Below are 13,553 nucleotides of genomic sequence, written 5' to 3' on the forward strand. Positions count from 1 at the left end.
GCGGCCGGGGGGAGGGGCGGCCGGGGGCGGGCGGCCGCAGGCGGCTGTGGGCGGTACCCGGCCTGGCCCCTGGGCCCGGGGTGGGGCCGTAGCGCCACGGAGAGGAGCGGCGGACCTCGGAGGGAGGGGGGAGGTTGGGAGGGGCTAGAACCTTGGACATGGCAGATCGGGGACTTCAGAGGACATCCCAGTTCAAGCCCCGGTGAGGATTCGTCTTTAAGAGGCCGCTTTGGACCCGGAGACTGCAGAGACCCTGAGGAGAGAGACTGTTTCGTCATCTGTCCACTTCTGGTCTCCAGACAGAGCTGGAGCCCCCCACTCTTCCTGCTTAGGGGTGTGGTCAGCCTTTTCCAAAGGCCAGATACCCATCCCCAATAGGCAGCCTTGTTTGCCCATGACTTCCACTCGGAGAGAAGACCCGGTTCCGGATAATCTGACCTTCCCTTCCTAGATGGACCCAGGGTGTTTACTAGATCGCTAACTAGGCGCGGCCTGTTGATAGCTGGTGTAGGCTGGGAGACCAACTTTTGGGTTGAGGGGACGAGGAGGCTCTGAGCTGCCTTCCCTCCTTCCAGGGCTGGGTAGCCAAGCAGCCATGCCTACCGGGGGGGCTGGCTCCCCGTCCCCTGACCGCTTTGCCGTGTCTGCCGAGGCTGAGGACAAGGTGCGGGAGCAGCAACCCTACGTGGAGCGCATCTTCAGCGTGGGGATGAGTGTCCTCCCGAAGGACTGTCCTGAGAACCCTCACATCTGGCTGCAGCTGGAGGGCCCCAAGGAGAACGCCAGCAGAGCGAAGGTGAACACCCCTCTCTGACCCTTCAGGGAACGATGACTCCCTCCCCTACGCAGAGGAGAGGAGGGGCTGCTGGGGAGAATCTCCACTCACTCCTTGGTTGTCTTACTGGCAACCTCAGTGGCCCTGAACTTTGAGGAACTTTGCAAGTCTGCCTTTCTGTGGAGCTTTGGTTTCATTTCAGCCGTGAGGAGCCAGGTTCTGCCAAGACTTAGAGACAGGTGATTGATTGTGTTCAAATCAGTTGTGCTGTTTGGGGAGACTGGAGATAATCCAGTTGGGCAAGCAGGCCCCACCAAGGAATTCACTGGGGGATGGGAAGCCAGTCCACATTGCTTCCTTCGGTCAGAGGTTCCGGTACAGCTCCACCACCTACCAGCCCTGTAACAGAGTCTCCCGTTTCCTTATTTGTGAAATGTGAATAATAGCAGTGTCCACCTCATTGGGCTTATTGCGAATGAGATAAAGCATGAGGTCAGCGAAAGTTAGCAATGACAGTCATTGTGATGGAAATATATAACACACATACACACGCATAAATATTTAGAGAGACAACCTTGTTAATTATAATCAGTTAATTATAATAGTATCTTAAATAGAGTCAAGTTCTAAATGGAGATATTAGCCATAGACTATCAGCTGAGAAGGGGCAGAGATAGATTCTTGATCCCTTTTTAATCCTCGCGTCTGTCAGGACCTGTGGGGCTCCATTGCTCTGCCCAGGCATCCTGGAGCTTGGGGCGGGGGGGTGCAATGGGCTTGAAGAGGCTACTGGGCCATGTAGAATTCTAGCAGTCTCCTTCTCCCCCCACCCCGCCCATTCCTCCCCAAGGAGTTCCTGAAGGGTCTTTGCAGCCCAGAACTGCGGGATGAAGTCCACTACCCACCCAAACTGCACTGCGTCTTCCTGGGAGCCCAGGGCTTCTTCCTTGATTGTCTGGTCTGGAGCACATCAGCCCACCTCGTGCCAGGGCCCCCCGGTTCGCTGATGGTCAGTGGCCTGACCGAGGCCTTCGTCATGGCTCAGAGCAGAGTGGAGGAGCTGGTGGAACGGCTGAGCTGGGACTTCCGGCCGGGGCGCTCCCCTGAAGCCTCTCAGTGTGCTGGAGTGCGGAGAGACTTCTCTGCCCTGTTGCAGCCCTGTGGGGATGCCCACAGAGAGGACTTGCTGCAGCTGCCCCTGGCTGTCCAGGAAGAACTGTTGAGCCTGGTGCAGGAGGCATCCAGGGGGCAGGGGCCCCAGGCACTCCCCCCCTGTGGCGGGGGGAGCCCAGGCCCACTGGGTGCTCAGTACCAGGGAGTCAGAACTCCCTCGAGTGAAGGCAGGGAGTCCCTGGACCCTGGACCTACGGGGTGGCGAGAGTCAAGGGGAGAGAGACAGGTTATGGAGAAGGAGGGAGGGAAGCAAGGTGGTCCCAGGGAGATGGATTTGGAATGGAAAGAGCTGCCTGGGGAAGAGGCCTGGGATAAAGAAGGGGCCTTCAGATCACAGTCAGGCGGGGGAGTGGCAGGGCAGGTAGGGCCCCTGACAGGAAAGGCCGTGGGCAAGGAGGGGGTGCCTCAGGACAGAGGAAGGTCGTTCTGTGTCCAGGGTGAGCCTGCTGGTGCCCAGGGCCCCTGTCAGAGGACAGCTCAGCCCCGGGGAGCCTCCCTCCTCCAGCGGCTACACAACGGGAAAGCCTCACCTCCAAGGGTGCCTAGCCCTCCACCTGCGCCCGAACCCCCGTGGCACTGTGGAGACCGAGGAGACAGGGGAGACAAGCAGCAGGTCGTGGCACGAGGTCGTGGGTCTCCATGGAAACGAGGCACACGCGGGGGCAACTTGGTGACTGGCACGCAGCGTTTCCAGGAGGCCCTGCAGGACCCTTTCACCCTGTGCCTTGCCAATGTGCCCGGCCAGCCAGACCTCCGTCACATTGTCATTGATGGCAGCAACGTGGCCATGGTGTGAGTACCCAGTGGGCCTCAGGATCCTGGGGGTGGGGATGATCCGAGCAGTTTTACTGACTCTGGGGACATGTGCTGAGTGGCCCCTCCTCTGGGGCCCCAGAGCGCTGACCCCTTCCCACCGCAGGCACGGTCTCCAGCATTACTTCTCCAGCCGGGGCATCGCCATCGCTGTGCAGTACTTCTGGGACCGGGGCCACCGGGACATAACTGTCTTTGTGCCTCAGTGGCGGTTCAGTAAGGATGCCAAGGTCAGAGGTGAGTTGGGCCTGGTCTTTTGTAACCTGGGATAGGCCCCGCTTCAGCCTGAGGATAACCCCGTTGTGCTCCTGTGTTTCTCTAGAGGGCCACTTCCTGCAGAAGCTCTACTCCCTCAGCCTGCTCTCCCTCACTCCCTCCCGAGTCATGGATGGCAAGAGGATCTCCTCTTACGATGATAGGTACTTGCCTCTCTCCTGGCCCCAGTCCTGAGATTCAGGGAACACCCTGGGGGGGAACCAAGGGAGAGACAGAAGCGCCTGACCCCTTGTGCTGTCTCCAAGCCTGGGTAGCAGGAACATGGCCAGTTATTCCCCCGTGGACCTGTACGAATGGGTCAGTACACCTGCCTTACAGGCGCGATGAAACGGATGGTAGACAACCGTTGTTGCCCATTCATTCGTTTTTCATTCCTCAAACTGAATGCTGCCCTCTATTTGTGTAGTGCCTTCCTCTCTAGAAAATACTAGTTTAATGGAAAGCTGGGAAGGCTGGTGACGTAAGTAACTGACAAGTACCTTCTGACCGCCCACATTTCCAGACATGTAGAGAAATTCCCCAGCATTCTGGAAGCACCAGGGTAAATGTTCAAAATCACAAGTCAAATGAAGAGACACAAGCCCCGCACGCTAAGACTATACAAAACACATTCGAATAGAAAGATCACTGGGCTTAGAAACAGAAGATCTGAATTTGAGCCCCAGGTTGTACTACTCATTGACTGCCCGTGGACCAGTCTCTTAGTGGGCTCACCTCTTTGTCTCGGGGTCCTCTTCATTTAGTCACCCTCCCTTGTGGCTATCAAAAGGAGCTAAGGGATGTGCTTGCCTCACTCAAGGTCCTATGCAAGCGTACAGTGATATTCCTTAACTGTTCATGGACCCAATCAAGTGTGGCAGTGGGTCTCGTCTCTGTCATAACAGAACCACAGACATAGGGTAAGAGAGGTTAACTCTCTTGACCAAGGCTATTATATGGCAAAGGAAAAGTGAGAATGTAAAGCTGCCAAAATGTTTAGATGAAAAATGTAGGGTGCATTATCTCCCCAGGGTACACACGTAGTGGGGAAATGGGCAGATTTTAAAGATTTTTTATTTTGGAGATAGGGAGAGCAGGTGGGGGATGGGGTGGAGGGGAGGAGTAGAGGGAAGGGAACAGGAAGACTCCACACTGAGCACAGAGCCCGACGCGGGGCTCCATCCCACAACCCTGAGATCATGACCTGAGCTAAAATCAAGAGTCAGATGCTTAACCAACTGAGCCACCCAGGCGCCCCAGAAATGGGCAGATTTTAAAATCCAGTGAACCAATTAAAAAATTTTACGACAAGTTCTTTATTCTCTAGGATTTTCAGTTTTAAAGAAAAAACTAGTTTCCAGACTATAGTGATTATATATTTTGTCTTTTCAAATACATAATGTTTTCTCCCTAACAAGCAAATGGTGTTCTACAAAAAGGCAGTTCACTTTCTCCCAATGCTCTTCTCTTTCATGTCTAGATTTCACAGATTATCCAAGATGTGGAAACTTTCCACACCAGCATTGACACAGAATTGAAACTGAAGAGCGAGTCAGTTGTAATGAATTTTAAAGGCACGTGTCTGTACAGTTACGTAGGTCCCACTAGGCAGGCAGCCCAGTGCGAATTTGGAATTCTGTCTGGTTACAGTGAGTAACACGGTGGTGCGTGGCGCAGGCCTACTGAATGAGGAGTGCTGAGTAACAGATCAAGTAACACGATAGTAAAATGCCCTTAATCTGCGAATGCCTTTTGTATACCCTGTGATACCATGTACATTCATATGTCCTCTCCTTCATTTGTTTCCCAGACAGAAACTCAGAACCAGACATCTGTTACACTGAATCCTGTTCACTAGGCTCCTGTACGCACACTGTCTTTCAAATCCTGCCTGCTCACTTAGCACCTAGCAGTAGGCCCACAGCCTGCAGAAGGAGGTGGGGATGCTGGGAATTAGGGAAGGCCTGATCATTGACTTCAGTCCACACAAACCCCAAACCAGACACAGTGGCAACTGGGAGGAAAGGGAGCCCCCTTCTGGTGAGGGTTTTCTGGGAAGGAAGGATTTGCCTTTTTTGTTGTTGATTGAGGACCCGGGCTGGGCTGTGCTGCATCTTTTGGCTTCTAAATCTGTTAGAAAAGACCCCCATCCACTGCCTCATGAGTCCTGTCCCAGTCTTATGGAATCAGAATTACTAAAGTGGGGCCCAGGCGTCTCTTTTTTAAAAGCTCCCTGGTGATTCTGTTCGTCAGTGAGGTTAGGGAAGCACCTCCAGATGGAGGGAATAGTTTGAGAAATGTGGTGGCAGTCAGACAGCACAGGACATGTTTGGAGAACAGGGTGTTATCTGATCATTGATTTTGGCAGAGTTGAAAGTTTATTAGGAATACCAGGAGAGATAAACTGTAAGGGTGGCTTGAACTGGGTTCTGGAAGGCCTTAGCTGCCAGGCCTGGGCGTGTGGACTTTACTCGGTAGATAAAGGGCAAGCAGGGGAGAGATTTGTTGAGGGGAAGGCAGGAGAGGCTGGAGGGTGGTAAATGGTTGGGGTCAGGGGACCCCCTTATCAGGCTATGCAGTGTCTCACCTGCAGTGTCCGGATAGCTAACTAAGGGTAATGGTAGGACTGGAAAGGAAGGGGCAGAGTGGAAGGCTTTAGAGCAAGAACATGATGGCTTTGTGACTGACTCACCAGGGTAGGGTGAGAGAAGACAGAGCTCGAGCCAGATCTCACTGCCTCTCACTGACGAGGCACAAAGTGTTGGATGGAGGATTGTGGCGGGTGGAGGGGATGCTACTGGGACACGACGCTGGATTCATCTTTGTTTCCTCTCCAACCCATGGCACCTGAATCTGTCAGTCACTTGCTGGTGGGGTCAAGGTGAGGTGGGGGCCCATATCTCCATCCCCAGAAGTGGGTCATGGTTGTCGATAATACTCTCTGGGGCTGGGGCCTTGGAGAATCCCAGAACGGCTGCTGTGATTTTTGAGACAGGTTCATGGTGAAGCTGGCTGAAGAGACCGATGGGGTCATTGTGTCCAATGACCAGTTCCGGGACCTGGCGGAGGAGTCTGAGAAGTGGATGGCTATCATCAGGGAGCGGTGAGGGAGCCCTCCCCTGAGAACAGGGCGCGTGCTCAGACCTTCCTCTAAACCGGTTCTGCTCTGCCACCGGGTGAAGACTGGGAAGGGGCTTGATACGGTCTTGAAGGGTGGTGGCCAGTTTTTGGGTGTTGTTGGTCTCAGCTGTCTGGGAGGTTCGTCAGGGCCCCTCTGTGACCATATGTTCTCTTTCCGCAACCAGCCTGCTGCCTTTCACTTTTGTGGGAAACCTCTTCATGGTTCCTGATGACCCGTTAGGGCGAAATGGCCCCACACTGGATGAGTTCTTGAAGAAGCCAGTCAGGTAATGCCCCAGATTCTCCTAGGCAGCCCCCAGCCCTGGCCCTCTGTCTGCAGGGGCCTTGTAGACCTGGAGACTTGGGGGCAGTGTGACCTCATCTGGGCCAGCTTAATTCTGTAGTGGTTCGGGTTGCTGCGGGCTTGGCCTTTCACTGCTTTTCAGGGAATCCTGCCATAGGTCCTCCTGGCCGGGCGGGGAGCTTCCCCTAATCCATATTTTTGGTGGATCATTTGGAACATGGTTGCTTTTACTTACAGCCAGTTGTATTCCACACTCCCTCTTCTGGACTGTTAAGTAAGCGATCAATGTATCAGACTAGAACTAGATCATAATAGTGACAGGCTTCACCTTCCTGGTTCTAAAGGAACTGTTCTCCCCTTCAGAAGTGGCTTGATGCTGCCGCTCCGTGGTCAGCTTGGGGAACTTCAGGACTGTGTCTTCAGCCGTGGCCCCAGCCCCACTCCCAAGCCGGGAATAGGCGGGCCGTTAACCCGGAACCCACTGAGCTCTCGCTTCCCTCCAGGGTGGTCATCAGCTCTTCTTGTTCTGCTTCTTCCCAGGGCACAGGGGGCTTCTAAGGCTCAGCATCCTTCCAGGGGCTTCGCAGAACCCGGGCAGCAGCAGCAGGGGAGAGAAGAGGAGGAAAAAGGCATTGGTGGCATCCGGAAGACCCGGGAGACCGAGCGGCTGCGGCGCCAGCTGCTGGAGGTGTTCTGGGGCCAGGACCACAAGGTGGACTTTATCCTACAGCGGGAGCCGTACTGCCGGGACATCAACCAGCTCTCGGAGGCCCTGCTGAGTCTCAAATTCTGAGCCTCACCTGCCCGACTGACTGACTGGCTGCCACGTTGTCAGCTCCAGCCTGGCCCGGCTCAGCTCTTTCTGTGAGGGTCCTTGTGCTGCTAAGACCCTGACCTAGACTCACTCTGAGTTGGTGGGACTTGATCTCATCTTGAGTCAGGACCTTAAGTAGCTCTCAAGAGGTTCTGCTCAGCCTTAAGTTCTCAACCTTGCCATAGCACAGGGTTTCTGTAGGGAGTGGGGGCCCGCTGGGAAGAGCAGGTCCTGGAGATCGGGGCTGCCGGCTCCTCCTTCAAACTGAGCTGGGGATGGAGGCTGGGGGGGTGGGGAACCAGGAGCAGGTGGCAAAGAAGCGATGTCTTTCCTCCCCCGGCTGTGGCTCTGGATGTCAGAGGGCCAGGTTCCTTCCCAGGCCTGGCTGGGCTCCAGGGTGCATCGAAGGGAATGCTGGGCCCTGGGGAGGCTAGTGTCATGGGGTCTGGGTCACAGTGGGGCAGCGGGGAGCTGGTGGAGAAGGCAGAAGGAGACGTGGCTTCCGGTCTCAGCTATGTCTGTCTGTGACTTTGATGGAGCTGCTTGGCCTTTACTTCTGCCTGTAAATCAGGGGTAAAAATGCCGGCTGGGAAGAGAAATGAGAACATAAGAGGAAAGCTCGGAGGAAAGGTACTTGCATCAAGTCTCAGGTGTGTCTGTCTGTGGCTGCACAGGCTGCCTAACCAAAACCTCACTTCGCCAGAGCTGAGGATCCCCAGGCCCCAGATTTTAACACTGCATCCTCAGTAGCCTATGCCCTATAATGGCTGCGTCCCTTTTGGGCAACCCCCCAAGTCCACATTTACAAAACAGTTAATTAGGGGTGACTGTTTGCATTACCAGAATACTCTCAGGGTTCCTATAAATGGCAGCTTTCCTGTTGCATTCAAGTGTTTACAGATGAACGAATGTGTCAGAAAGTCCCCGGTTAGATGCACTTGCTGAAGTGTTGAGTGTTCGCCAAACTGATGAAGCCATGCTCTGCAATGACAATGTTAATGTGATCTGACCCCAGCATTTTCTCTACAGAACACATATGTGGCATAAAGTGAGCCCCACTTCTGCTTTGTGTGTCTGTGTGTGGGGATGGGAGGGTTTTTAGACGTTGGATCAAGATGAACCAGTTATCTGGAAAGTGAAAACCGCAGGTGCCCCTGGATTCTGTGCTGTCTGGGCTCTGTGGCAAGTCCCTGGACATGGTCCTTTTCAGGCTGTGACGTCCCCCGAGTGGCACGGCAAGTTAAGTACTGCCACCGCAGTTCTTTGTTCCAGTGACCAGTGTGGGGAGCTGGATGATGCCGGAGGAGTCGCTGGGTCCCAGTGTCTTCACCCCTCCTCCCCAATGCTGCTTTGTACCACTAGCCTGTATTGACCCGAGCTGGGGGCAGGTGTGTTGGAAAGAAGCTAGTTAGGGGGCGACAGTGACTCAAAGACAGCCCATACCCTCTGGGAAGAAAGGACATTGGTTAATATGGCCCAAATTGGGGGCTAGGGGAACTGCTGGTTAAGTTGTAGCCGATAACCAGGTATCATCTGCCCTTTCGTGCTAGGGACCCGGGTTGCCTCAAGTGGCCCCAGGGAGATGATAGTCCTCAGCTTCTTACAGACAGGGACGTTGGCTTTGTCCTACTGCAGCTTGATGACCTAGGACCCGCATGTGATTGCTTTATTAATTCACTGCTGTTCAGTGACAGACTGGAGGCTGTTCCAGACTGGGGCCTTGTCTCTTCCTCTGATGGCACCCTAATGGCACTGTGTGGACAAGTATGCAGGGGGACCACAGAATCCACTGTTAATGGATCATCATCTTTCTCATTTTCTCGTCTCCACCTTTATCGTAACCTCATGCCCCAGATTTGTTACCAGCTCTTGGCAATGAAGGGACCAAGAAGGGAGATAATTGCCCATTATAACGTTCAAAACCCCACGTAGGGGAAAAAGTCATCTGGCATTTTTTTCTCTCATCTGGACATAAATTCCAGGAGAATCTAGGCCAAAGAGGCAAACTGAAGCCTGTGAAATAATTTATCTTTATTGCCTCAATCGTAGAGCATTCCACACAACATATAGGATACCTGGGACAGTAATGGAACATGTAGGGAAACCAAACTTGGAAATTCTTTTACAAGGAGTTGAAGAGGTTAAGGACCCAACTCGACGAGACTGCAACCTTGAGACAGTGGACAGTCTCTCAGTTAAATAAGGTGAAGCAACAACAGTGAGAAGGAGGGCAGGGAGAGGAATCCCTAAGAACCAGATAGTTTCAGGCCTCAGAGGAGTACCTGAATCCACTTACAGTCTTTAACCAGGAAGCCTCTGGAGAGGGCTAGGCCTCAGGCTCAGCCAGGAGCCTCCCCACTTAGGCTACGACTTCCTTCAACGCAGCCCCTAACTCTGGGAAGGAATACTGGTAGCCTGTGGCCAGTGTCCGCCGTGGGACCACCTTCTGGCCCTCTAGCAGCATGATGGCACGCTCTCGTCCAAAGACCGCTTGCACCACCACGCTGGGGAGAGGGATGAAGGCTGGACGGCCCAGGGCAGCGCCGAAGGCCTTGGCAAACTCAGCATTTGTAGTGGTGGGGGCTGGAGCCACTCCATTCAGGACCCCCTGCACGTGGCTTGCTTCAACGGCATGGGTCAGGATTCCTGCCAGGTCCCTGATGTGAATCCAGGGGAAGAATTGGTGGCCTGGACCGATGGGGCCCCCCAGGCCCAGGCGGAAGGGCAGCAGCATGTGACCGATGGCACCGCCCCCACGGCCCAGCACAACCCCTAGAGCAGGCAAGAGGGACAGTACGGCCCTTAGCCTCCAGGCAGTTCCACTGTTCCTCCCTCTCCCCTCCCCTGTGCCAACTTAGCTTTGTAGCAGCTGAGGGATGTGGCTCTCTCTGGGGCTTCCCGTCCTTCCCACTGCAGGCTGGCCAGAAATGGCAGCCTCCTCTCACTCTCTGGACACTCAGCTTCCCTGACTCCCCCACACCCCCGGCCCATGGAAGACATTCCAACCCCGTCTGAAAGCCAGGCCCCTGGTTCTCACCGGAGCGCACCACCACCTGGCGTGTAGACTCTCCAGGAAGCCTGGCTGCAGTTTCCCATTTGGTTACCAGTTTGGAGAAAAAGTCAAAATCCCCTCCCGGGCTGTCCTCATCATACTCCGCAGTCAGGCTGGGTTGGTAGTAAGCTGCCGGGAGAACAGCACTGGTTTGGCCCAGTGTCCTCGGTCCTGCCTGGGCCTTGGCACCCAATGTTCCTCTTGGTCTCACCTTCCTCGGCCCCTAGGATCTTCCCATGGGAAGACAGAGCCATAGATATTTTCTTTTTGAGCTGCTCCACGGGTTGACCCATTCTCGTCCTGGGGTAACTTATCTTTGGTTGCAAGGCTAAGCTGAGGGGCTGCTAGAGTGTAGTGGTTAAGAGCAAAGACCTGGGGGCCAGGCTGCCTGAGATCTACTCTTAGCTCTGCCATATTAAGCCTGTGACCTCAGGCAAGTTATATAAGCTCTCTGTTGGCATCTTTAAAACGGGAATCATAATAGTACCTACCCTTTAGGGTTTCCGTGAAGATTAAATGCAGTAATACATGTAAAACACTTAGAGTAATGGCTGACATATGTTCTATAGTTGTTTGCAATTACCCGGTCCCAATGATGAAATACAAGAATCAGGAATTCTGTTTGTAAAGAACAGTGCCATGACAAGCAAGGGACTTGGGAGTAGGTGGGACTTTTTCCCGGCATCAGGAACAGTGTCACTATCCCCTCTTTCTCTAGGGATCCCCATTTCTCAGTGAAAGTACACAAAGGTCAGGAGAAATATGCATGAATGGAAGTCCTAGGAAGTTCCTGTGTTTGGAAAAGACCAGCGCTCTGGGGCATGTAGAGCTAGAAGGGCCTGAGTTAGGCCCTTCCCACTGTGTGCGACCTCTCTTCCTCTGGCTAATACAAGGGGTGGTGATTTGGGACATACCTACACCAGTGACTAAGACCCAGGCCTGGGGGGGTTGTGGGGCCTTGTTGATGGCTCTAGCCAGTATCTGGGTGGTCTCCAAGCGGCTGCTGAGAACCTCTTTTTGGAAGGTTTCATTCCACCTGCAGGAGAAACAAAAGGGAAATAAGCCACTAAATACATACACACATATCCTTTCCTCTTTCCCTGGGACTTAAGACCCCTTTCCAGCAAAACCCTGCATTGTGGTTTAGGGAAATGGTCCATCTCTCCTGGAGAAAGAAAAGGCATATATTTTGGGCATCCTGAGTTATAAGTGAGGACGTAAGTCAATGGCTGAGAGCGCAGAAGCGCAGGTGGGCGTGCAGGGAGGAGTGGGACGGGATGAATAGTTTGGGATTGGAGTTTAGTTCTCAATCTGACATCTCCATTCTCCACAGCTCACAGGTTCTCATCACGGTCACACCGTCCTCCCCTGCTCTGAAGGATATCAGCTTCACGGCCGTGGCTGACCTTCGGAGAGGGCTGAGGATGTTCTCTCCCGCCAGGTTGACAGCAGCATCGCAGCGGGGCAGCCCCGACGTAGCAAGTTCATCCTGTCAGAGAAAACACAGTGCTGGGGGGTGGGGGTGGGGGTGGGGGTGGGGACGCCCCGCGCTGCCAAACCAGACCTTCTCCCACAGTTTCCAGAGGATGGACGTACCCACGTGATCCTGCCTGGCCCCGGCTTTCGGGAGACCAACGTCACTTCGTGGCCCCTGGCTTTCAGCAGCTGGGTTAGGGCTGTCCCAATGAAGCCCGTCCCACCACCTGCAGAAAATACGAGATATTTATTCTCTCGGGGTCGCAGTCTGTCCCCGCTTGTGGCCCCCTCCTCTGCTGCCATCCCATCTGACTCCAGACTTCTCCCCTCCTCTCCCCTTCCCCGCGATACAGAGGTGACACAGGCCACAGGGACTGGGGAGATTCGGCTTCCTGGGGTAGGAGGCCAAGGCAGCACCCTCCCTCAGAAACGGCCTCCCACCTCTCAAGTTTTGTTTCAACCTTTCCATAAGCCCGCCCCCTACTCTCCCTTTCTCCCCTCCCTCACCCACGAGCACCCGCATAGCGACCAGGACCTAACGCGCTTGCGCAAGATTTGGTGGAGAGGGTGGTGGTGGTGGTGCTGTTGTGCCCAATCTTGGAAGCGACTACGTCCTCTGTGCGCATGCGTCTTTCAGGAAGCGCGGTCCAATGGGCGGCCGCGCAGGATTGAGACTGGGCGTGGCCCTGCCCGGCGACCCGGAAGAATTCATGGAGAAGGCCGTATATTTCATTCCAAGGAGTGGCGAAGACGGGTGGGGGGCGGTGGACTTGGACCGAGTGGGCGGGGGAGGAAGGGATGAAGGCCGAGGAGGGAATGTTTTAGTGCAGGAATAAACCAAAACAAAACACCAACCCCCCAAAACCTCTTGACCGAAAGCCTGTAGGTACTCAAACCGCCGAAATCTGGCCGTCCATTCAGCCCGGTGGATCAGTAGTAATGCAAGAGAATTCGCCTACCCCTATAATGGATTCCTTTCAACCCTGCCTTTTTATCTTTTCTTCTCCCCCTTCCGATTCCTTCCTGTCTTCTTTTGAACATTCCGAAGTTCCCCTCCTCTTAAAATAACACAAATCTAGCCCTTTTCTTAGAATGCAAATGCCCTCTCTGTCTTCGCCAGCATAGCCAAACTTCTCAAAAGAGTGGTGTCCATTTTCTAATCCTTAATTCACTCCCGTCTTTTATTTATTTATTTAATTTGTTTTTAAAGATTTTATTTATTTGACAGAGCGAGAGAGCACAAGCAGGGGGAATAGCAGAGGGAGAGGGAGAAGCAGGCTCCCCGGGAGCAGGGAGCCGGATTTGGGGCTCAATCCCAGGACCCTGGGATCATGACCTGAGCCAAAGCAAGACGCTTAACCACCTGAGCCACCCAGGCACCCCCCCTTTTTTTTTTATTATGGAATGCTTTGCTTATTTGCGTGTCATCCTTGCGTAGGGGACATGCTAATCTCTGTATCGTTCCAATTCTAGTATAAGTGCCGGCAAAGTGAGCGCCGCTCCTGCCTTTTGCCTTTATCATTCATTGACTGTATCGCCAAGATCACCAATTTCCCGTGTTACCAAAGCGAATGTCCAGTTTTCAGTCATTTTTCTTGACTTCTGTTTCACTGGACACTTGCTGGACACTAACCCCCTTTGGAAATGGCCTTAGTGAAAGCCACAGCTCTCTTTTGGGTCTTTCTCCAGTCTTTTTTCAGTTTCTGTTGCTTCCGCCGCCTCCTCTGAGGTCTTAAAATGTTGGTGTGTCTTGAAGCTGGGTCCGAAGACC

At 53.9% G+C, this 13,553-nt stretch overlaps 2 protein-coding genes and 1 non-coding gene across 7 annotated transcripts; 1 reads left to right on the top strand and 2 right to left on the bottom strand.

Moving 5' to 3' along the window:
- The first annotated feature begins 31 nt into the window (after positions 1-31).
- On the top strand, positions 32-8,316 carry KHNYN (KH and NYN domain containing). 2 transcript variants are annotated; one of them, XM_002921035.4, is made up of 7 exons: positions 32-796; positions 1,626-2,740; positions 2,868-2,998; positions 3,084-3,180; positions 6,012-6,119; positions 6,322-6,423; positions 6,981-8,316. In XM_002921035.4, the coding sequence occupies exons 1-7, from the start codon at positions 596-598 to the stop codon at positions 7,231-7,233; spliced, it is 2,007 nt and encodes a 668-aa protein (XP_002921081.1). In that variant the 5' UTR covers positions 32-595; the 3' UTR covers positions 7,234-8,316. The 2 variants fall into 2 exon arrangements, with proteins under 2 accessions (XP_002921081.1, XP_034504333.1); XM_034648442.1 differs by having other exon boundaries at positions 654-1,014.
- Positions 8,317-8,423: 107 nt separating this feature from the next.
- Positions 8,424-12,390, bottom strand: SDR39U1 (short chain dehydrogenase/reductase family 39U member 1). Of its 4 annotated transcripts, none has more exons than XM_034648444.1 (6): positions 12,290-12,390; positions 11,903-12,009; positions 11,713-11,795; positions 11,221-11,342; positions 10,292-10,435; positions 8,424-10,026 (listed from the first exon to the last, which is right to left on the bottom strand). In XM_034648444.1, exons 1-6 carry the CDS (start codon positions 12,303-12,305, stop codon positions 9,614-9,616), a joined length of 885 nt encoding a protein of 294 aa, XP_034504335.1. In that variant the 5' UTR covers positions 12,306-12,390; the 3' UTR covers positions 8,424-9,613. The 4 variants fall into 4 exon arrangements, with proteins under 4 accessions (XP_034504335.1, XP_034504334.1, XP_034504336.1 ...); XM_034648443.1 differs by lacking the exon at positions 12,290-12,390 and adding an exon at positions 12,224-12,253; XM_034648445.1 differs by lacking the exons at positions 10,292-10,435; positions 12,290-12,390 and adding an exon at positions 12,224-12,253.
- Positions 12,391-13,175: 785 nt separating this feature from the next.
- Positions 13,176-13,279, bottom strand: LOC117797324. Its single transcript, XR_004622257.1, has one exon. It is a non-coding gene; the product is annotated as a U6 spliceosomal RNA (small nuclear RNA).
- Between the last annotated feature and the right edge of the window lie 274 nt (positions 13,280-13,553).

This window comes from Ailuropoda melanoleuca, chromosome 20 (assembly GCF_002007445.2).
Source record: "Ailuropoda melanoleuca isolate Jingjing chromosome 20, ASM200744v2, whole genome shotgun sequence".
NCBI classification, from domain to species: domain Eukaryota; kingdom Metazoa; phylum Chordata; class Mammalia; order Carnivora; family Ursidae; genus Ailuropoda; species Ailuropoda melanoleuca.

What these genes read in the sequence shown, in the direction of transcription:
- KHNYN (XM_002921035.4), top strand. Translation starts at nt 596, where the DNA reads ATGCCTACCGGGGGGGCTGGCTCCCCGTCCCCTGACCGCTTTGCCGTG. An exon ending in GGCAGCAACGTGGCCATGGT is followed by an intron (nt 2,741 to 2,867) that starts GTGAGTACCCAG and finishes TTCCCACCGCAG; the next exon opens with GCACGGTCTCCAGCATTACT. An exon ending in ATCTCCTCTTACGATGATAG is followed by an intron (nt 3,181 to 6,011) that starts GTACTTGCCTCT and finishes TTTTTGAGACAG; the next exon opens with GTTCATGGTGAAGCTGGCTG.
- SDR39U1 (XM_034648443.1), bottom strand. Translation starts at nt 12,251, where the DNA reads ATGGAAAGGTTGAAACAAAACTTGAGAG. An exon ending in ATCCTCAGCCCTCTCCGAAG is followed by an intron (nt 11,343 to 11,712) that starts GTCAGCCACGGC and finishes TTTCTCCTGCAG; the next exon opens with GTGGAATGAAACCTTCCAAA. An exon ending in GGTCTTAGTCACTGGTGTAG is followed by an intron (nt 10,436 to 11,220) that starts GTATGTCCCAAA and finishes TTCTCCCGGCAG; the next exon opens with CTTACTACCAACCCAGCCTG.